Here is a 23,512-nt window from a genome sequence, read left to right as displayed (position 1 = left end):
AACTCCTTTGTGGGTAACTGTCTCCTTTTCTCTTGCTGCTTTGAAGATTCTGTCCTTATCTTTAATCTTGGGTAATTTAACTATGATGTGTCTACGTGTGTTCCTCCTTGGGTCCAAACTGTTTGGGACTCTCTGAGTTTCCTGGACTTCCTGGACCCTGGACTTCTGGTTCCTTTGCCAGATTGGGAAGGTTCTCCTTTATTATTTGTTCAGATAAGTTTTCCATTTCTTGCTCTTCTTCCTCTCCTTCTGGCACCCCTATGCTTTGGATGTTGGAATGTGTAATGTTGTCCTGGAGGTTCCTAAGCCTCTCCTCATTTTTTTTTTTAATTCTTGTTTCTTCATTCTGTTCTGATTGAATGTTTGTTTCTTCCTTCTGCTCCAAATCAGTGATTTGAGTCCTGGTTTCCTTCCCTTCACTATTGGTTCCCTGCATCTTTTTCTTTATTTAACCTTGCATAGCCTTTACTTTTCCTCTATTTTGTGACCATCCTCAACCATTTCTGTGAGCATCCTGATTACCAGTGTTTTGAACTCTGCATTTGATAGGTTGGCTGTCTCTTCATCATTAATTGTATTTTTTCTGAAGCTTTGATCTGTCCTTTGATTTGGGCCATATTTTTTTGTCTCTGTGTGCTCCTTATGTTTTAAGGAGCAGAGATTTAGGCATTCGCTGGGGCAGGGTAACCCAGGTCACTGTGTTGTGATGCTATATGTGGGGGAGGGGTCCAAGAGAAAACAATGTCACTTGCTTGGCTCTCAGCCAGCTTTCAGTCACTTTCTTTGCTTTCCACAAGCAAATTGGGACTTTCTGGTGCTGATTCCTGGGTGGGCGGGCTTGTGTACATAGGACCCCACGGATCTCTTCAACAAACTCTCCTGTGAGGCTGGGGGTTTCTCCTCCTTCCTCAACTCTCAGAGGTTTTTTCAGTCAGAGGTCTTGAGGCTTCATTTCTCCATCCTGGAACCCTGGGTTTCATGGTCCGTTTCGCTCTGCACTTGTTCCTCTGGGTTTATCTGCATGCAAATATGGGACTACCCAGTCTGCCAGCAGCCACCTTGCCGTGTGCCCTCTTTACCATGACTGCCCATCTCCACCCCTCCTGCCAGTCTGAATGAGTGTTTCTTCTTTAACTCCTTGGTTGTCAGACTTCCATACAGTTCAATTGTTCTGGCAGTTGTGGTTGTTTTTTTTGTTTTTAAATTTGGTGTTATCCTTCTTTTGATTGTGTGAGGAGGTGAAGTGTATCCACCTACCCCTCTATTTTTGGTAGAAGTCCCCAATTTCTCTCCATATTTTGCTTTGCATTTTTTATGTAATTAAGTCCAATATCTCTACATTCTTCTATTTGTTTATCTAGCTTAACTTGCACACATACATTGCTTTAAATGCTATATAAATGAATTTTAAAGTTTATGTAATTTACTATAATATTTGCCCCATAATTTTCTTATTCATGATCCTACTGAATATATGAGTTTATTCAAATAAATCACTATGTATGTTTTTTTCAGTTTTTAAAATATTTCCTTAAGATTAAAAGACTAACATTATACCCAAAGTGAGAGTCCTAATTTTAAGCTTGTGACCAGTAAATACAAAAATGCATGGGAACAGAGAATGGGGGAGAACAGGTACTGGTCACTATAATCACCAAAAGATGTATTTAGTACCAACTAGACTTATGGCCACATTAGTCACTAAGACATAGCCTTTGCTCTTACAATTGAATTAAAAGTTGTCTCATCATCTAACTTGCAAATATGATCTGCCAACATACAGTCTACAGAGAGAGTGCAGTGTACAAACAGGACACCACACGAGAATATGCTGTGGTGAAAGACATAGAATGTAAGTTCTAGGAGGGACTTCAGTGACTTTACAGAATAAATAAGTGAAAGTAAGGCAACAGAACTCAAGTGTTTCTGAGTTTATAATCATAAAGTTTTTAAGAAATAGGTAAATGAACTTAGGTACTTTAGGTTCTGATCATTAAAATAAATTTTTTGGGCTATAGATTGATTTAACACAAAATAATGTCCTCTAACCTGAGTTGGCTGACCAAGTTCACAACCATATCTGCCTCTGCCCTGGAATTTGGTTGCTGACCCAGCAATTCGCTTGTAGCTATGTCTGTTGGCTTCCTTTGCATGAGTCTTGCAGGTCGTTTGACTTCTCAACTGGCCTGCTGGTCTCAGGATCACTGAGGTGCAAGGTGGCAGGCATGATCTCAGGGGCAGATGGTGATAATCATGGAGGCACTAGGTACCCTTGTTGGTAAGGTACCAGTGGAAACTGTCTAGGCAAAGTATTCCTTCCTCAGTAGCTTTGTGACTTGAGAGACTGCATGGCCTTCATGACCTGAAGGTTGGGCACATTCTTGTACGCCAGCTTGGGGTGCTTTGACATGTTGACATTCTCTTTGGCCATTGTCACTCTGTCGTTACAGAGGAGTTCAAAAATAATGATATTGTCCTTTGTGGTCATCAACATCTTGTAGGGCCAAAATACCCCATTAAACCTATTCCTGTATAATAGGAGTTCAGACAATGTGCATCTTCAGAAGAGAAGGAACTCCTGGAGGAGGACTTAGTTCTTTCTTGTTTTCCATTTAGGGCTGTTCACAGAAAATCCATAAAGTGCTCATTTTGGTAGAAAGGTTGAGAGACTTGGGAAGAAGAAATCTTTTCTTGCACCACTAAAGAAAAACAACCATATCTTTTTTAAAGTCTTATTTCACTTATGTTTATCCATAAAAATGGAAAGGGCATGAAATCATAATCTGTAGAATTCCCTAATCAGTCATTTTTGCGTACTTGCTAAACCTCACCTTTGTATTGACCAATTTCTGCAACTTCCAAAGGCAGTCAGAGATTTTTTACTCTGCCAGAGGAAACAGGAATTTATGAGACTTTTAGATCAAAAGCTCAATCATTAACTCACCACACCTACAAACTCCCCATCTTACACAAAAAAAAATATGGGGAGAGAGTTGTGCTTCTCAGCTGAACGTCCCCAACACGCAGTGGGTGCCCGTGGCATGTCTCCTGAGCAGGAGAGCACGGACGGCTGAGCAGAGCGCCACCAGCACTATCAGTTCTGATACACACTCAGGGCTAAATCCAGCTTTGATTGGACCTATTTGGTCCAATTTTTTAATCCTTACCTGAGGATTAAATATGTTTATTGATTTTAGAAATAGAGGAAGGGAGGGAGAGAGAACGAGAGAGAGAGGGAGGTACGTGGATGTAAGAGAGAAACATTGATCCATTGCCTTTAGTATGTGCCCCAATTGAGGATCAAACCCACAACATAGGCATGTGCCCTGACCAGGGATCAAACCCACAACCTTGTGATGTATGGCACAATGCTCCAACCAGCTAAGCCACCCAGGCAGGGCTTAATTGACCCAATTTGATTTTTTTGTCAGGAATTTCTTACCAGGCAGGGTTTAAAGAAGTTACAAGGTCTCTCTCACCCATTCCTCAGCCCCATATGAGTTAACAAACTCAAAGGCCAGGGAATAGGGCAGGTAGCCCAAATTGCCAATTGTGAGAACTTTGGCCACCTGTTAGGGTTTACAAAATAAATCAGCACATATCTTTTAATTTCTTCACAGCCCATTAGGTGACATATAATACTCTTCAACTGAAAGAATTTAAAGTCACATGCCAAGGGCCTTATTTATCTGGTCTCTCTCATGTTGACCATGCATCACCAAAAATATCTTCAGTAGATATTCATGCTTCTAGATTCTTTTACTACTATCTTGGTTATGTGTAAGCAGAAATTGTCATTTGAGTCATAATTAGTCTCTAGATAATTAACTCAGGAACTTGTGGCTAAAGTTTCCTTTGTTAATATAGCCTTAGATTCCACTCAAGTATAGCTCACAGAAAGGGGCAAGGAGCAAATTTGGCTGGGGGAATGACTTTTTGGCACGTACTTCTTGAACCAGTTGATCTTGATTTCACTGTATGTTTGATTTGTCATGGGTCAGTAAGAGACTTTACATAACTGCTGTTTTAACTTGCTGAGTTAGAGAAGTTCCTTGCTTTGTTACTTAGTTCCTTAAATAGCTCCTGTAAATCTAGCTCTTCTGGCTCTCTCCATGAGCAATCAGTCGCCACTCAGTGACTATTTGAGGCTGTTTTGGATCCAGGTGTTTAAGAAGTAACAACTGAGAAAAAAACTAGGCCAAATTTATTCTATGAGGTGAGATCAAAATAGGAGCTGATACTAAGCCTACAGGTGAAATGAAATCAGACACACAGAAAATGTACAAGATGATTATGAATTTTGCTTTTAAATTAAATATCAATCTGCTGCATGCTGCGTCTCATTTCAGAGTTAGCTCAGGACCAGCTGGCAGCCTCTGTAGTCCCTTGCAGTGTGGTAAATTCACCCAAGACCTTCAGTTCACCTGTCCTCCCTCTTGATTCAAGTCATCCAAGGATCCTTTTATTTCTTTTTTAAATACTTTTTTCTCTTTTTTTCTATTTATTGATTTGATAGAGAGAGGTGAAGGGGAGAGAGAGGGAGTGAGAAGGAGAGATGGAGAGAGAGCTGGGAGGAGGGGAGGGAGAAAGAGGTCTATTTGTTGTTCTGCTTATTTATGCCCTCATTGGTTGATTCCTGTATGTGCCCTGGCTGGGGGTCAAACCCACAACCTTGGTGTATGGGGATGAGACTTCAACCAGCTGAGCTACCTGGCCAAGGCTCAAGGATCCTTTTCTTGAAAGTTATGATTATAACAGATTCAGTTGTCAACACCAGCAGTGGCAGTCACTCATTTCTTTTAATTTAAATTTTTAAGCCTTTATTAGAAAGCTGATTTCATATGATCTCATGCTGGAGTAAGTCTATATCTGAGGATGCTAAAAGCCTTACTGCCAAGCCAGTTTTGAATAAAGTCTAAACTGGGAACAAAGGAGCCTTCATTGGGATGATGGCCAAGAAACTAGTCAGTTGTAAATGTAGCTTGAAAGGTCATTGGCTCACTTACAAGAATGCCGGCAGCCTCAACATCTGCTACAAAGTCCTCTCATTAGTCAATTGTTTTTAAATTTCTTTCCCACTGGGAAACCCAAGCCTGTCTCTTACCTGAGTGGACCATCCTCAGCTGATCTGTCTTGCTGAGATGTTAGGAATGATGCCCAGCAGCATCCCCTGTGAATCACAGGTCAGGAGGCCGGAAGCCTTCCAAGTGCTTTGCGTATACAGCCACCACCCTGTCTGTCTGTGACTCAGTCCACACTCTCAAAAGGGCGTAAACAACATACCTTGAGAAAAGCACATGAGGCTTAGATCCAGAAGGTGTCAGAACCAGGAAGATCTCAGATAGCCTGTCCAAGAGGGGAACTAACCATCTGGCTTACCTGGTACAAAGAAGTACAGAACTTTCAGTGCCAAATTGCAAATCCTAGATAAACTGGGAAAGTTGGTTATACTATGTTCAACTTGGAGAGAAGAAACTGAGACCCAAGAGGTTGATTTGCTCAAGCTAACAACATGAGTTGGTGGCAGATCCGGAATTAGAATCCAGATCTGTTGGTGCTCTAGTCCAGTGCTTTTTCTATGCCAGTTCATCCTTATATTCCCACAGTGCACTGCGTGTAATGGGTGTTTAGATTTCTGTTGTTGTTTTTTGAGTTCAATGGAAGTGCTTTACACAGATATGATCGTCCCTAATTAGCAATGATCTCAGTCAAGGTCATCACGAATCAATGGTGAAATTAGGTCTTTACTTCTAGACTCTGAACAGAACAGAAGGAATGAAAGAAAGGGAAGGAAGCTTTGCGAGCAGTAATTGAAGTGGCTAAGAAAACACAAGGATTGTGCAAAGATGAAGAGACCTATGTACACAGGTTAGCTGAGCAACACTGCAGCAGGGCACACACAGAAACGCAACGTGGGGTGCGAACACCAAAAAGAAGGACGTATTACTTCCCTGTCCTCAGAGAAAAAGTGGTAGAAAGAAAAGTATCATCATTCTTCTGGTAAAAGAAGGACATACACATGCAGAGTAATGACTGTGTAATGAAAATCTGTGTCACTCAACATTCATGGCTATATATTTTCCATGGACTTCAAAAGAACCTAACTCAAAGAAGTATTGTTTGTTTTTCTAGGTGTGAGATATTCCCTGTTTTTCTTGCCAATTTTCTTCCCTGAATATTTTTCATTTTTATATTTTTAAATTTTTATTTATTGATTTTAGAGAGAGAGGGGAAAAACATTGATTTGTTGTTCCATTTATTTATGCATTCATTGGTTGTTTCATGTATGTGCCCTGACCAGGGATCAAACCTGCAACCTTAGTGTATGGGGAGAATGCTCTAACCAACTGTGCTACCCATCCAGGGTAACTCCCCTGGATATTTTTTAATAAAGTAGCATAAATTATTAGGGGTCATTAGTCTGTTATACCTAGATCTTTATGATCGCTTATCCAATCACTGCTATGTTCCATTCAGTGCTATAGTCTAGCCTGCAAGCACTGGTGTTATCCGTATAAGGGAACAGAGACTAGCTGAGGGTTAAGACTTGACTATGGGAAACAAAGGTCCAGGAATATTATATATTGTGGCCTTCTTCACCAACTTAATTGTGTGGTAGTGCTTGGCACTTGTTTTTTTTTAATCTGGATTGGAGCCCAAGGAAGTGGTACATGGAAAGGAAACAGCATAAACAAAATAGAAGTGACTAAGGTGTTTTGACACTCATTAAGATGGGTGTTACTTTCAAAATGGAAGCCAGGTACCTACTGTTCTATTCCACCGCACCTTTTTTTTTTTTTTTTGCTGGTGACTAGAGACCAAGCTACCTATTCTTCTGACTAATCCCTAAAAACATAAGTGAGCAGAGGCTGAGGTGACCTGCTTTGCAAATATCTGCAGAGATGTTAATCAGCAAAGTTACTGAAGGCAGTGGTCTTGCTCACACAGCTGTTCTGCCTTAGGCTGAAGACCAGGCCAGGAGCTGACCTTAGGATAGTGTTTCTCAAAGGAGGGACTGTGACCACCCGTCAGAAACAAGGTGTGTGGAAAATAAGCGCTGATTAAAAATGCAAATTATTAGACCTTACGCCAGACCTTACCCCTGGTCTAAGATGTTTTTCTTTTAAAATAAACAAATTTAGAATCATTCTAGATTTACAGAAATTTGTAAGGAAGTTCATTAAACCAGTTTTCTTTATACATTCATCAACTGATGAACACTGGGGTTGTTCCCAGTTTTTGGCTATTATCAGTAATTCTGTAATAAATACTCACGTACAAATTTTTGTGTGAATGTTTTTAATTCATTCATACCTAACAGTGGAATTGCTGGATTGTATTATAATTATATTTCACTTTTTGAGAAATTAGCAAACTCTTTTCCAAACCAGCTGCAGTAATTAAAGTCTGACCAGCAATATATGAAGGTTCTAATTTCTCCACATCCTCCACAACATTAGCTGTTGCCTTTTTTGATGACAGCCTTCCTAGTGGTTATGAAGTGGTATATCATTGTGGATTTGCATTTCTCTACTCCCAATGCTGAGTATCTTCATATGTGCACGTGGGGGTGACTTTTCCCGCAAGTCACCTGTCCACCACAGATGAAAGTAAACACTACCAAGACATGATCTGCTTGGGGAGGTGAGGTGGCCAAGAGGAATTTTCTTTTTCTCTGAGGAAAAAGGCCTTGAGCCCCTTCCTCCAGGGACTTTTATTGGGTTGTAATACACAGGAATACAGGTGGCAAGGATCAAACAGTAGATAACATTTCAAAAAAATCTGAGGGCTTAGTCTGAGTCAGAGTCTGTCAGGAAGGGGGTTTTGCAGAAAGTTTAGGGTTTCCTGCTCAGACCCTTAACATATGAATTAAAGCATTCTTAGCAGAGCAGGTTTCACAGGTTTTTTAGGAATTCTTTCTGATTCCAGATTTTTCCCCAGGACACGCTCTAGCAAGGCAAGGAGCTGCACCTCTTCCAACAGGTATTCAGGCTTAAGGGGATTAGAGCCAGGAAGCACTTCTCCCAGAGGACATGGGGACTCGGGCTATGTCACATAGCCCAGGGGCAAGGGTCCATTGCTCACTCTTTGTTGCAGCCTCCCGAGTCCTTCCATGATGGCCTCCCAAGTGATCAAATCTGGCTTAGGTTGCCCCTCTCTCTGTGAGGAGACTTACCCATTATGGACTTCCAACCATGCTTTGAGGTCAGGGAGGAAACTGAGGCAGCACTCGCTACCAGAGACAAGTTTTCGTCTCCTGTGGCTCACATTCCAGAGGTTGCTTGCTCATCCTTAGCCACAGGGGGTAGTTATAATTCCTGAAACCAGGCAGAGTGGTCCACAACATGTGCATACTAGCCATTTGTTTACCTTCTGTGGAGAAATGTCTATTCAAATCCCTTGTCCATGTTTATTGATTTTTACTTTTTAAATGCTTTTATTTATTTTAGAGAGAGGGGAAAGGAGGGAGAGAGGGAGAGGAGCACTGATGTGTGAGAGAAGCATCGATTGGTGCCTCCTGCATTCCTCCAACCAGGGACCTGCCCGCACCCCCGGCCTATGCCCCAACTGGGAATATAGCTGATCAACTTTCGGTTGGCAGGCCCTGTGTTTAATCCCCTGAGCCACACCAGCTAGGGCAACCCTTTGCCACGTTTAAATTGACTTGTCTTTTCAGCGTCGAGTTGTAGGAGTTCTTTGCATATCCTGGATACTAGATTCTTATTACATATGATTTGCAAAATTTCCCCTCCCAGTCTGTGGGTTATCTTTTCACTTTCTTGATGGTATCCTTTGAAGATCCAAAGTTTTTTATTTTTGATGAAGTTCAATTTAGCTACTTTTTCTTTGACATGTCCTTTTTGGTGTCATGTCTAAGAAACCATGAACAAATAGACACTTTAATAGGCATAGAAGAGATGGTTATGAAAACTTATAAAAAGATAGGCTGAACAGGCTTTCAAGGAAGAGTATGGAAACTTACAACCTTTTAAATATAAGATTGCCCTGGCTGGTATAGCTCAGTGGGTTGAGTGTGAACCAAAGGATCATGGTTCGATTCCCAGTCAGAGCATGTGTCTGGGTTGCAGTCCAGTTCCCAGCAGGGGATGCACGAGAGGCAACCATACATTGATCTTTCTCTCCCTCTCTCCTTCCCTTCCCCTTCCCCTCTAAAGATAAATAAATAAAATATTTAAAAATAAACATATAAATATAGGATAAATTTGCCCTGGCTGGTGTGGCTCAGTGGACTGAGCACTGAGCGGTCACTGGTTCGATTCCCAGTCAGGACACATGACTGGGTTGCCAGCCAGGTCCCCAGTTGGGGGGGGGGGTGAGGCAACAGATTGATGTTTCTCTTGCTCTTTCTTCCTCCCTTCCTCTCCCTCTGAAAATAAATTTAAAATCTTAAAAAAATAAAATAGGATAAACTAGTCTAATCAAATCACAGAAAACAAACTTTTTACTACAACATGGAGAAGGTTCACAATGATGAAAATAATACCATCTGTAATTTTTTTAAATGTAGGAAATGGCAGAGTAACAATACAGTTGACTGAAAATGGGAAGTGGCCTGGTCTAACTACTTGATAATGACTCACAGTAGGTCAGTTGACCACAGAAACAGAAGCATTTCCATAATTTAGAATCTATTTTTAGTAAGCTTTTGTATTTTTTAAAAATGGCCTAGATGATGGGTTTCTAGTACTTGACACTAATAGGGAAGAAAAGGTATTGGAAACACAAGCAATGGTGGCCATTCAGGGAGTAGTGAGCACTCCTCCAGCATTTGGTTATAAAATACAAGTCCCAGGGCTTTGTTAATTAGGATCAGAAAAAAAGTAACCAACAGAGAGCCACTGGGTTTAAAGGCCTAATTGGTCAGCAGAGAACCTCAGTTTTGGTTGCACAGACATGCTGTTTTTCCTGAGACCACTCGCACAACCTCCAGTAATATCACTAACGAACTTCTCTTGCTGTGTCATTGGCATACTTTAAATTGTTTTTCAAAATATGTCACTGTTTTCCCTTGGAATATTATAGTTTATAAGGTAGTTGACTACTTGTGATGTATGTATGTACACACATATATATTTAATTTTTAACTTCTAGGTATTTTTTTAGAAAAAAATGATTAAATTTTTATCACATTAAAGCAAACATTGTCAACATGAGTTTTTTTTTATCAGCAACAATTACCTCTTATTTTCTTTTTTTAAAAAAGATTTTATTTATTTTTAGAGAGGGGGAAGGGAGGAAGAAAGAGAGGGAGAGAAACATCAGTGTGTGGTTGCCTGTCACGTGGCCCCCACTGGGGACCTGGCCCGCAACCCAGGCCTGTGCCCCGACTGGGAATTGAACTGGTGACTCTTTGGTTGGCAGACTGTCTCTCAATCCACTGAACTCCACAAGCCAAGGCCTGTTATTTTCTCAAAAATTGTTAGGCTCTGGCTGGTGTGGCTCAGTTGGTTTGAGTGTCATTCTGTGGACCAAAAGGTCCCAGGTTTGAGTCCTGGTCAAGACTCATAACCAGGTTACACATTGGATCCCCACTTGGGGCATGTGCGAGAAGGCAAGCAATTGCTGTTTTTCTCTCACATCAATGTTTCTGTCTCTCTCTCTTGAAACCAAAGGAAAAATGTCCTCAGGTTGAAATGGAGTACAAAGCAAGGGTCCCTGAAAATATTCCCCACAGCCCATGGTTGGGAAATGGGGGAAGGGGATAATATGGAGGTTAATATACTTTTCGTAACTATGGCAGGTTGAGAGCCAGTTGATAGCTGTGCTGACGGCCTAGGCAAAGGCATACATGCCTTGGGAAGCATTCAGGGACTTGGAATATAGCTGATACAGTGCCTGCTCAAGAGGCGGGGGCCAGAGGCTCCTGTGTCCCAGGGTACTCTTTCTCGGACTAAAAATGGCAGTTGAAAGAAGGTAAAACATATGAGGTAACTGGCAAAAGTAGCACATTTGTAGGAGGGGCCAAATATAAGAACACAAAAGAAGTTCTGGGTCAGCATTTGAAAATGAGGGTGGACAGCCCCAGTCATGTGGCTCAGTGGATTGAGTGCCAGTCTGTGAACCAAAGGGTCACCAGTCGATTCTTAGTCAGGGCACATGCCTGGGTTGAGAGCCAGGTACCCACCCAGTATGGGGCATGCTAGAGGCAACCACACATTGGTGCTTCTCTCCCTCTCTTTCTCCCTCCCTTCCCCTCTGTCTAGAAATAAAATAAACAAAATCTTTTAAAAAAAGAGAGTTGGCAGCCATGCAGTGTAGAAGGGCCGCCCTGTTAGCCATAAGGAAGGAGGTATTTGTAGGGAAATTTGCCCATAAAGTCTGGTGTATAAAGAGGTGTCATTGTGTTCGAAGTAAGGTGATGCCATGTTATTTTGAATTAAAAAACTGAAGAAAGAAAAAGGAAAACCACTGGGACACCTGCCTGGAGAACATGGCAGAAGAGCTGATGGAGCTGGGAATTGCAGGGACCTGCCTAACCAAGCACAGATGAATGGGAGATGCCTGGGATGCTGAATTGTGACCAGGTATGCTGAGCTGCAGGCTTCTGCTTCTCTGAAAGACAGTACCCCTGACTGGTGGATTCTGAAACTGGCCTAAGTTGGCAAAGAGGGCAGGATTATGCGTTTTGGGGTGTTTCAAAGGGTGTGGGACTTAATGGCACAACTCCACCATTCTAAGTCTGTATAATTTGTAAACAAGCAACCCTTTCCTTTTTCATCAAACTCTTGCACTGGGAGTAACGCTTCTTGGTGATGAGCAATTGAACCCCACAGCTGCTGTAGAACAGCATAAGTGGGGTTCTGTAACAAGGTGAGGATTTATATATAGTTCTTTAAAAAATACGTTTAAAAAAGAATGCATTGTCTATTTAGAAAATGGTATGTGCCCATCAAGTAAAGAGAATGTTTCCCTGGTCTATATAATCATTTTATAATGCTCCAAATAGAATAGTGCAAGAGTCCTAAAAAGCCAGAAATATGATTAAAGGAAGCCAACTACTTTGAATTTATAGAAACTGGGATCGTATTTATGGTTTGTACTGGATATATTTCATCTCTATATCACAACACAAAATTTCCCATTTTCTCCAAGCTAAAAGCCCAAGTACCATTTAAATAGATGGGTAAAAAGAAGTCAGACAGGCATAACTCGTTAACTGGCAATTGAACTCACAGCTGATCACCGACAGTTGGCAATTGAACAACTATATTGCTATCAAACATGGAGCTCAAACTTCCCTGAATAAACCGAGGTCTTGCTCAGGTTGAGAAGTTATTTGTAATGAGGAAAGTGCATTCAATTGATGGAGAAAATACAATATATGTCACTACATTAACCCTATAGTTATAAATGTTAGTCCTTGGAAAGTTACATAAGGAGGCTGTTGAAACTTTAGGACTGTTGCCTTTTTATTTATTTTAATCCTCACCTGAGGATACGTTATTTTTTAGAGAGAAGCAGGGAGAAACAGTTGCCTCCCATATGCTCCTGGGCAGGGGATGGAACTGGCAACTTTTCTGGTACACAGGATGGTGCTCCAACTGAGCTTTCCCAGCCAGGGCAGGTTCCGTTTTTTAAATATAAAATTTATTTCATATATTGTCAGTTCTCTATTAACATTATCATGGTTTATTAGTTTGGGGGTTGAATTTCTTCTCTCATAATACAAATTAATATAATAAAAAAATAGGAAATGCTTTAGATATGGTATAAGGAGAACTTCAAAATCAATGTTACAGAAGACTCTTGGGTTGTGCACTTAATATGCATTTATTCCATCAAGTACTATTCTCCAAGCCAGTATCTCATGATATTCCTTCCATAAAGTCCATTTCTGAAGCTCCAGTATTCTTCCCTGGGCTCCCATAGCACTGGGTTTATACCCTTTATGTCATGTACTGGCATCTCTTTAAGTGTTCCCTGTAAGTTGATGGTGCGCATTGGAAGAGGAAAGCTGGACCTTGATAGAATCTGGACCACCGCAGCACTTTTTCTGCCTTCAGTGTGGACCTCGGATTCAAATCTCAGCTGTCAAGCCTTAATTTTATCAGTAAAATCGTATTCACCAATTCAGTGTCTATTAAACACACTGTATTGATTTTTTTTAAACAAAAAAGCTTTAGGATAGAGCCTAACTCAGAGTTTCTCATTCTGTGACATTGGGCATATTTTGTTCGGTAACTATTGACTTTATTATCATGTAATAGCAACTTTAACCGAAACAATTCTGGACACCGTATCACTAAATGAGCCAAAATCTTTTTTTTAAAGATTTTTAAAAATTCATTTTAAGAGGGAAAGAGGGAACTATTGATGTGCAAGAGATTATTGGTTGCCTTTCCCATGCCCCCAGCTGGGTTCCCAGGCCGCAACCCAGGCATTTGCCCTGACTGGGGGAATCAAACCAGTGACCCTTTGGTTTAGAGGCCTGTGCTCAATCTGCTGAGCCACACCAGACAGGGCTAAATGAGTAGAAATCTTAATCTGGCAGATAGAAAGGAACTACACAAAATGAAAGGCTTTCATAGGCAGAAGGAAGTGGGAACAAGAAAGTTGCACAAGCAAAAAGCAGAGGGCTGCGGACAATCACTTTTGTTTAGGAGAGATGGCAGGAGTATCAGGCCAGTTACTGACTAGTGCTGATTAGGCAATTCCTGATTGGTTGAAGATCCCATTTTGGAGAGAGGCTGAAACTGTAATTAAGTTTCAGCACAGTGACATTGGACTTAGCATGAGCAACTCCGTTTTGGGCCGGTTGTCTTGATTGTAACTGGAAAAACTAGATGATACAATTTAATATATAAATCAATATAAAAGAACCCCAAAATCAAATTAGTAAGTTATATCCTGAGAACAACCGAGCATTTTCCTTGGCAGAGGAGTAAATTTCTGAGCTCAAATCCATTCTACATTATTGCAATTCAAGTTATTAGATACCTAGTTGATGCTACAGAGTAGTTATTTGAAGACAAACTCCCTGTGAGGATGCACAGTCTAAGGAGAGAGTAAAATTCAACTTGAAATTCCAGGCACAGAATAATGTATATAGCATTACAGGAACACAGATGAGGAAGCAGTTTAATCTGCTTGTTGTAAGAGGAGGGAAAGAAGTTAAAAGAGAGTTAGTTACCAATGGGAAGAGACATGGTAGCATTTAGACCAGGACTTAGAGTGGAGCCTGCCGGATAGAACAAAGGAGGAAAGGGCACTCAGGTGAAGGAAACAGTGAGAAGTATACTCTCAAATTCCTGGAGACAATTACAGAGACAGACAATCCAAACCATTGCAAAGAATGCTCCAGTGCCCCAAGCAATTGAGCCACATTGGGAGGGGATGAGTTGTAGTTTGTTTGTTTTTTAATTTCCTTTTTTTAAATGTCTTTTATATCTGAATCTGGGTCTTTTTCTTATGAAGACTTCTGTGTACAAATAAAAATGTTAAATAAATTTGCATGCTTTAATCTTGATTTAAAAAAAAAGAAAAAAAATGCTCCAAAGAAAGGGCTCCTCTGAGAAAAATGGCCAAGTTGCATAAATTGATTTTCTGCAACCTGTGAAATTAACCAGCTATCTTTGTGAGTAAATAATTTCGAATGCAAGAATTAAGAAAATTAGCTTTATTTATGTAAATTAGAAAAACTGTAGTGTTAGAATTTGTCAAATGTTTTCATTCAGAACAATTTACAAGAGTATTTATATACAAACATAATAAAATAAAGTACATCACATTGCTCTTGCCTGACTCAAAGTATTTTCTCTATTCCGAACACACCCCTATAACTTCAGTTTTTAATATTTAACAGGGAGATGCTTTGTTTTGACATAGTGCTTGATTCAGAGAATAACACTGAAGTGCAAAGGGAGTTGATAGTCACCAAGGGTTAAAAAACGCTTTTCAACCAATGACTTCATCTTTAGATTTTTTTCTATATTAAAATATGTTCCATGTTAAAAAAACATACTTTTATTCATTTATCTAAATTTGTTGTACTAAATTTGACATTTATATAAACCCATAGTTAATTTAAATATAGATATGTATCTATATTAAAGTCATTGGTATGTTTCCAAAAATGAAATGAACAAAATTATTAGGAATAAAGGTAACAGAAAATCCACTTGAAAAACTGAAGATGACTTATTCTATTTAAAATGGGCAAAATCTCTATTTTCTTAACCTAATACAAACAAAACCGATAGGTAGTGAAAACCCATGATATTTATAGATACCAAATCTTAAGTAATACTATAGGGTTGTAATTCATTTCTACTATTATGTTTTGAGTAATTCTAAACCAAGTTTCCTAAACAGCTTTCCAATCATTTAACATTGTTGAGAAATCCCGACAAAGTTCAAGGCAATTGCTGAATAAGGCAGAACTTTAAGTCAGCAATTGGGATACAATATTAATGCAGATAATTTACAATACACTCAAATCTGTTGGTCACAGCGTTAACTATACAATGTATATGTGGATTGTCAGGCAGGAATCTGATTCAGTTCCTCATTTTTAAAGCAGTGGATTGTTTAGTAAGGTCAGGTCTTCAGCACTTTTCTTGAAATTCCTGGCAAGAATACCGACAGACCTCTGTAGTTTTATTAAATGGGAAAAAAACAAACACACACACACACAACACAAAAAATGGTAAGCCTGCTGTTACTTTGAAAAGTCACAGCTATTTAAATGAAAATAATCAACCAGACCTCCAAGTGCACTTGTGTCTAAAATGTCACTTTTGTCCCCAAAGAGAAGGAAATAATCAAGTACTATATTAAGGTGCTTATTAGTGAAAAAAGTAACATCAGAGAAAACTGGTCTTTAATTGGATGCTTAAATTCTTTCCAGGGTGCTTGGTATGTTTAGATGTTGGTATCCGGACTGGGACACTTTCCCGGTTGCCCTTTATGGCAGCCTCAAGGCGCGCCTTCAGGGCCGGAGAAGAAGCCATTACGCTTTTAAACACGGTTGAATACTGAGGCCCAATCTGCATGAGATTTTGCAAAGCAAAGTCATGTAAATTCCTCATTATGGAAGTCGCTGATCCCAGAGCATTCTCATCCAAAAGGAAGGAAATGAGGATGGGTAGAAGGCAGGCCACCAGCTGAGAGCCTGGGAAGTAAACACAGGAGGTAAGCCCTAGGTGCTATAAATGTTCATTTCGCAAAGTTGTAAACACATTTCATCTGCACACATTTCCCCCCACTTAAGGGGAAAACAGTTCTTCCCTTCTCTTCTCCCAAATTAACACTACTTCACGTTAACATAATACTGCCTTTAAATGAATATGAAAATACACTGACTCTTACATTTTAAAAATTTATTCATTTAACAAATATCTGAATGTTTTACTTTTTTCCAGGAATTCATTCACCTGTTTAACTTTAATTTTTAAGAAATTTATTGGACCATAACCCCTCCACCCTCCCCAAAACACAACAATTCTTTTAATAGTTTATTTTTATTGTATTTTCCTCATTACCATTTACCCTCCTTTTGCCTTTTCCCATCCCTACCCACACGCCCCCCTGAATGTTTCACATTTTAAATAACACTACATTTCTGATTTGGGGTAGATTCTGATATAGCATGAATTCTGGCTGACACTTACGATGCTGTTCTTCGGCAACAGTTACTAGTGCTTCCAAGACCTTGATGCCTTCTTGAAGGATCTGAAGCTCAGTAGTGTCTTCAGGCTTTTTCGTGTCTATTTCCTGTAGTTTGTCCACAATAGAGGATACCAAGGAGTAAATGTAAGGGTAGGAAACAGCTGGATTCGGACACTGGAAAATGGAAAGTAGGAGCTGATAGGTCTTGATTTGTACCTAAATCAGGTAAGAGACAAAAAGAGCATTAACTGTAAATATTTACATTAATGTAAATTTTAACATGTAAATTAAAAAGACCCCTAAAAAGACATTTAAATTTATTTCTAATGTATCTTTAATTGTGGAATTCCAAGTGGTAACAGGTGTTCACACTTGCATGCTAATAACAGCAGTAGCCGTGACACTTTGGATTGGGAGCAGAAGTATGTGGGGACACCAGAATAGGAGAGCTTGCCTTCCTTGTTGTATGGTTAATTTTTCTTCTTTTCTCTAGTTTCCATTTTCCCCCTCATGTGCCCTTTTATAATCTAATACCAAAATTAAACCGAAACATACACACAAACTTGAAAAACATTTAGGAGATTCAGAAAATGTTTTAGATAAAAGTGGCTTGAATTTAAAATTCAAATGTCATGGTTTTAAGACACATTAATTAGTGTACCCGAACCATGATGTCATCATTTTGATAATTATGACAGGAAAGTCATCACTTTGAGACTGCTGCATAAAGCTCTGGCACTGCCATAGGCAACAAATAGAAGAGAAGAAAAGGAGAGGACTATCATCAAATACAGCGGGTCCTGAAATGACGTTGCTTGTTTTCATGCTGACAGATACCTTAGGAACTACTGTTTAATACCAATTTTATCAACTGCTTTCTTTATATGTTGTTTTGCTTCAAGTCACACAACTTACATCAATGTTAAGTGAAGACTTACTGTATATATCAACCTTTATTCAATACCTTGGAATGGATCTGGATGATTAATTTTTTGAAAAACCTGGTTCCTACATTTGTGGAGTCAAAATATTTGTGATCATATGGTACAAACTCACTTTGTAGCACATAAAGGAATAGGAAGTTAATTCAGTAAATGAAGGGACCACAAAGTGACAGGATCAACTTTTATGTACTGTTTTTGGAATGGGTCCTATTATTTCACAATCATATACTAAAGTCTTCTTTTCCTTTCCTTTCCTCCCTTCCTTTCCTCACCAGAATTATGTTTATTGATTTTAGAGAGAGAGAAACACGGATCAGTTGCCTCCCATATGCACCCCAACTAGGGACTGAAGCCACAGCCCAGGGATGGAACCTGCAACCTGTTTGGTGTAAGGGATAATGCTCCAACCTACTGAGCCACGCAGCCAGAGCTGGAGTCTTTGTTTCTTCTTGAAAATAATTTTTTAAAAGGGAAATCCACTATAAGAAGCTCCAATGTATCTTATTAAATGCCCCTTAAAAAATTCTAGAGATATAGCAATTTTAAGATACCCCTATTTCAACTTTATTTATTTATTTTAAAACATTTCCTTTATCTTTCCCCAACTGTGCTCTATCTTCAGGGCCAATTAGGGCATTATTATTTGGCTCTGTCACCCCAAGAACAGAGAAAAGTTTTTCTCTGTTCTAAAAATAAAATAAAAAAACGTAAAAATAAAATCACAGAAGTTTTTGCAAAAGCATAAACAGACTGATATTACAAACATCTCTCTGCTAAGGACGCTTACCATAGGATCTTTAATCTCAAGAGTAACCTTAAATTTCTCCATACAGCGCTTCTGAAGACATGGGATAATTGTTACTTCTGGACTGGCAGACAAGGTAAATACTGTGATAGCAGTAAGGAGACTGACTTCATCAAGTTCTTGGTGTGTTCCATCTCCTGCAGAGAAAAATGATCTATGTGAGCCAGATCCTAATACTGCCATATTCACTGTTTTATTTATCTGTGTGAAGCTATCTCTACTTCGATGGTAACAATTTCTTTTGTGTACATAATGGTTTTAGAAAGAAAACACTAATTGACTTTGAGACTCCTGGCAAATGTTGTAGGTTTAAAAATGTGCATTATAAGTAATTCTACAGCCAAGAATTACCAAAGTAATTACAATCTTTACAGGTAAAGATATCAGTAAATACACATACAAATTTAGTAGGAATATATAAATTTGTTAGTTATGTGACCTTGGACATTCAACCCTGTCTTCAGCTTCCTCATCTGTAAAATGGGAGTAACAATAGAACTTACATTTATGAGGTTAAATGAGTTAATCCATGTAAAGCATTAGAATAGCATGTTGAATAAAATACTCAATGTGTATTAGCCATCATATTACTATTTCTATTGTGGAGCAATACAGAAATGCTTGGCCAATTATTTTTCCTTTCTTAAAAGATTTTATTTATTTTTAGAGAGAGGGGGAGGGAGGGAGAAACAGAGGGAGAGAAACATCAGTGTGTGGTTGCCTCTCTCCTGCCCCCAACTGGGGACCTGGCCTGCAACCCAGGCATGTGCCGACTGGGAATGGAATCCATGATCCTTTGGTTTGCAGGTCAGCACTCAATCCACTGAGCCACACCAGTCAGGGCCAATTATTTTTTCTTTGTTAATTTCAAAGTATTCATATTTTGATAGTACATGTGTGAAAATAACTTAGCACACTGCTTCATATATCATTGCTTAACAGCAGAGAAAAACATGAAAACACCTTTATAGGCCACTGTGGGGACTAAAAAGTAATGCTTTTCCTCCCACCTTGTAAATTCTTCTAGCTGGGCTAACAATCAAACTAACAGAGAAATTAACAGGAGAAGATAAAATTTTAATACATGTTCATGGGGAATTCACATTAAGCATGAAAATTCCAAAGGCACTGAGGCAAAACTGGGTATAAATGACATTTTGGACAAAGAAGAAAAGGGGGGCGGATAGGATCTTAGATTTCAAAAGAATGAGCCATTTACAGGTAATTTGTTTCTTAATAACCAACTTAAAAATCAATATCCCCAAAGGCAAAACTTTTGGTCCCCTTTACCATCAATCATTTGAAGGAATTTTCTATTTCCTTCAAATATAATTTGAAGATTTGATATAATTCTTCATTCACTCATTTTCCAAAGTCAGACTCTCATTATATAGTTTTAGTGGGTCTGATGTGGAAAATCAATATTATTTGAAAAGGAGAAACAAACTCAACTCATTAATTTGTATAAGAATGGATTGCTGCTGTTGAAAAAAAGGGGTGCGTGCACACACACACACACACACACACACAGTCTGTGCAGAAGGTGTCCAGCCATGTAATATGGAAAACACAGACATTTCTGAAGAACATATAAGACATAAGAAAAATTGTGCATAGGATGACACCTTAGTTCCCTTCTAAGTAGGCACCTTAGGACCTCATACAATTTTATCAGAATCTCTTATATTGTTCAAAACACTCTGCAAAATCCTTTGCTGGAATTGCCACCAGCTGCCCTATGGTATTTTCCTGAATCTCATCGATGGTCTGAAATCTCTTCCCTTTCAAAGGTGATTTTAGTTTCAGGAAAAGCCAGAAGTTGCTGGGCGCCAAATATGGGCTGTAGGTGAGCTGAGTCACCTGGGTGATTTGATGTTCCACCAAAAAACTCTACAAGAGATGTTATGCATAAGCGGGCACACTGCTGTGATCATTGTAACTGTTGACCATGTACTGTTTTACTATGTACCTTCCTTACCTCTTGTCTGCACCTCAACACTGCATTTTACACTGCTGATCATTCCTGCCACTAAAACCCCTTTACTTTGGCTTCTCTGACTGCATTCTCTTCTCAATCATCTTGCTCTGTAAACTTAAACTGGGTAATTTCAACCATCCTACAGGTTGCACTGACAACTACACATGTAGTCTAAAATCATCTCTACTCCAGATTGTCTTCCTGAACTCCAGACCTCTACATATCCTGTTCCACTTGATTGTCCTACAGGCTTCTCAAAATTAACCTCACTGTATCCCCCTGAAAGTGCTCACCTTGGTATTTCTGTCAACAGTACTATGGATGTTCCGCTCATTCCACCCTTTCAACTCCTAAACCAACTGTCAGTAAATTCTGTTGGTACAATTAATATTTTAGTTTTCATTATTCTCTCTATCCTTACTGCTACTATCTTACCTCCACCAATCTTGCTTTCTTTTCCATACTGCTGCCAGAATGATTCTTTAGAAATGCAAATCACTTTACTCCCCCGAAAGCCTTTACTAATTCCACAGGAATATTAAAAGCAGTCCAAATCACAGACCAAGACACATCCTCCATAATCTGGCCCTAAGCACATCCGACTCACATCTTTTTCTATTTAATCATCATTCAGCCTCCTCCTTTTTCCTCCAAACGCACATTCTCTCACTTCCCTATTTGGTATCCCCGAATGTACCTTACTAATTAGATCTCCAGGCATTTGATCAAAATTCTGTGCCTAAAATCCCTATCTATGATGTCCAAGTGAAGAATGCTCTCTAATCCTCTAAGAAATTGATTCTGCTGAGAACCTCTTGTGGCATACAGAGTGTATCGCGGACATCCCCTTCGCTGGGGAAGGTGCTGCCCTGCTGTGGGGGGTGTGGTCAGCTGTCAGCTCACGCAGGTTGGCCTTAGCTCCAGAGCTGCCTGGACTGAGAGCACATCCTTTGTCGGGCAGCCCGCATCTGAGGATACAGGCCAGGCCACTGCTGTCCTCTGTGGGACACTCTGATGGGCAGGCCCATTAGACCCCTCAGGTTCACTCAGCTTTTTGGGGCCTACACTGTAGTGTGACCTATTTTGCCCCAAATTGCTTTCCCCTATGCCTTTCACAGATTTGGTTTCTTTTCTTTTTTCAAAAAGGATTTTATTTTTAGAAAGAGGGCAAGGGAAGGAAAGAGGGAAAGAAACATCAATGTGTGGTTGCCTATCGCACACCCCCTACTGGGGACTGGCCTGCAACCCAGGCATGTTCCCTGACTGGGAATCAAACCAGTGACCCTTCAGTTTGTGGGACAGTGCCCAACCCACTGAGCCACACCAGTCAGGGCTATTATGCATATTAAAAAGTTCTGTCAGCTAGTCATAGATCATACTATGTTTTTAAATTAATATAATATTACATATGAGGTTTTTTCACTGTCAACTTACTATACAGGCTGCCAGTCATCTACTTGTATTAAAGGTTAAAGATACTAAAATGAGAACACAAGTGTTTCTATCCACTATATTCTCTAACCACGTATGTAGTAAATATGGTCTCTTTCAGGTGAGATTACAAATCATGATCAAGTAAATACCTTATTTTCAAAAAAACTGTCCCTCTTGCTTTTTTAAAGCAAACTGAACAGCAGCTTCCAAGGAGCTGTCATTACCTGGGTCCCAAGAGTCAAGAACTGTTGTTAAAGCACTACGGAGAAGGTCCGTCCAAGCAGCCTGGCTCTTCTCTGCTCTGGCCATGGGAGAAGACAATATTCCTTTCAGAGCCTGCAGGGAGGCTGCAGCTGTTGAAGATAACTGGCCCCCAGGCAACTTCACAGCAGTTTCTCTGAGGACCCCAATGGTGAGGTACAGTACAGTGGGGAGAATTGAGATGCTTCCTGTAAGATACATTTTTAAAAATAGTATTTCAGTCTATGTATATAGTTCCTAAAAAGAAACCATTAATGAGTAAGACAATGTCAAAGATTTCTAGCTTTTTAAAAAATGTATTTTATTTATTTATTTATAGAGAGAGGGGAAGGGAAGGAGAAAGAGTGGGAGAGAAACATCAATGTGTGGTTGCCTCTCATCCTCCCCCTACTGGGAACCTGGCCTGCAGCCCAGGCATGTGCCTTGACTGGGAATCAAACCAGTGACCCTTTGCTTCACGGGCCCGTCAATGCTCAAGCCACTGAACTCCACCAGCCAGGGCAGATTTCTAGCTTTTAAGATGATTTTTCATAAAGGACTATAACTGTTAAGATAATGTAAATAATCTTTAGATTTTAAGTACTGGATTATATTTTGGTTATAAATGAAAATGTTGTTTAATTTTTAATTAATTAGTTATTTCTTTTTAGAGAGGGAGGGAGATAAGGAGGGAGAGCAGCATTTGTGTGAGAGAAACACTGATTTGCTGTCTCTCAGCTGCACCCCCAGAGGGGACCGAATCCACAGCCTAGACATGCACCCTCTAGGAATCAAACTGGTGACCGCGGGCTTGGCAGGATGGTGCCTAACCAACTGGGCCGCACCAGGAAGGGCTGAAAATGTTTACGTTGTATCACAGTACCATTATCTTTTGCTCTCTTATTTTTTACTCGGTGGTTGGCAAGTGTTGAATTTATTTTTATTTGCTTTTTAGTGTGGTAAATATACACAATATAAAACTTACCAACTTAACCATTTTAAAGTGTACAGTTAGTGGCATAAGCACATTCACAACGTTGCAAAACCATCGGCACTGTCCACTTGAATTCATTTTATATTAAACTTCTTTCAAGAAATTTGTAGCAATCCACTCAGTACAAAATATTAAAGTTTTCATAGCCACCAAAAAGCTGAAATGTTAGTTGTGTTTAAAATGAAAGAGACTGAAGCTAAAATCCTCTGCTTGCTAGTCACTTTTTCTGCCACTCTTGGTATAAAGCAATGTGTGAGAACAAAAAACACAGGTTTTAATTCAAATTGAAGTTAGAGTCACATTAAAAAAAAAAAGACAGCACATAAATTGGTCAACACGTGTAAGCAGAAATATGTTTACCAAATGAAAAGTATTAAGTATGGAGTACCTATTATATGTTAGATTTCCTAGAGGATAAAAATATTTCATTGAAAATAAGATGTAAGTTTGTGTATATATATATGTATCTGCTTTCTGTATAATCAATT

The 23,512-nt window shown here is 39.5% G+C and overlaps 1 protein-coding gene and 1 long non-coding RNA gene across 9 annotated transcripts in view; one reads left to right on the top strand and one right to left on the bottom strand.

Moving 5' to 3' along the window:
- Positions 1–14,623: 14,623 nt before the first annotated feature.
- Positions 14,624–23,512, bottom strand: part of HEATR5A (HEAT repeat containing 5A) — a 103,885-nt gene continuing 94,996 nt past the window's right edge. For all 8 annotated transcript variants that reach the window (XM_053670507.1, XM_053670512.1, XM_053670510.1 and 5 more), the window contains 4 exons: positions 22,015–22,239; positions 18,361–18,515; positions 16,632–16,845; positions 14,624–16,132 (listed from right to left, as the gene is read on the bottom strand). In XM_053670507.1, the coding sequence (XP_053526482.1) occupies positions 15,825–16,132; positions 16,632–16,845; positions 18,361–18,515; positions 22,015–22,239 (902 nt within the window). In that variant the 3' untranslated portion in view covers positions 14,624–15,824. The remainder of the gene's footprint in view (positions 16,133–16,631; positions 16,846–18,360; positions 18,516–22,014; positions 22,240–23,512) is intronic.
- Positions 16,062–22,063, top strand: LOC128628197 (uncharacterized). Its single transcript, XR_008392529.1, has 3 exons — positions 16,062–16,152; positions 18,407–18,454; positions 21,979–22,063. It is a non-coding gene; the product is annotated as an uncharacterized LOC128628197 (long non-coding RNA).

This window comes from Artibeus jamaicensis, unplaced genomic scaffold (assembly GCF_021234435.1).
Source record: "Artibeus jamaicensis isolate MK-2021 breed Jamaican fruit bat unplaced genomic scaffold, CSHL_Jam_final contig_588, whole genome shotgun sequence".
Taxonomy (NCBI): Eukaryota; Metazoa; Chordata; class Mammalia; order Chiroptera; family Phyllostomidae; genus Artibeus; species Artibeus jamaicensis.
The sequence above is the reverse complement of the archived record's forward strand: the minus strand, read 5'-3'. Positions and strand labels throughout refer to the sequence as shown.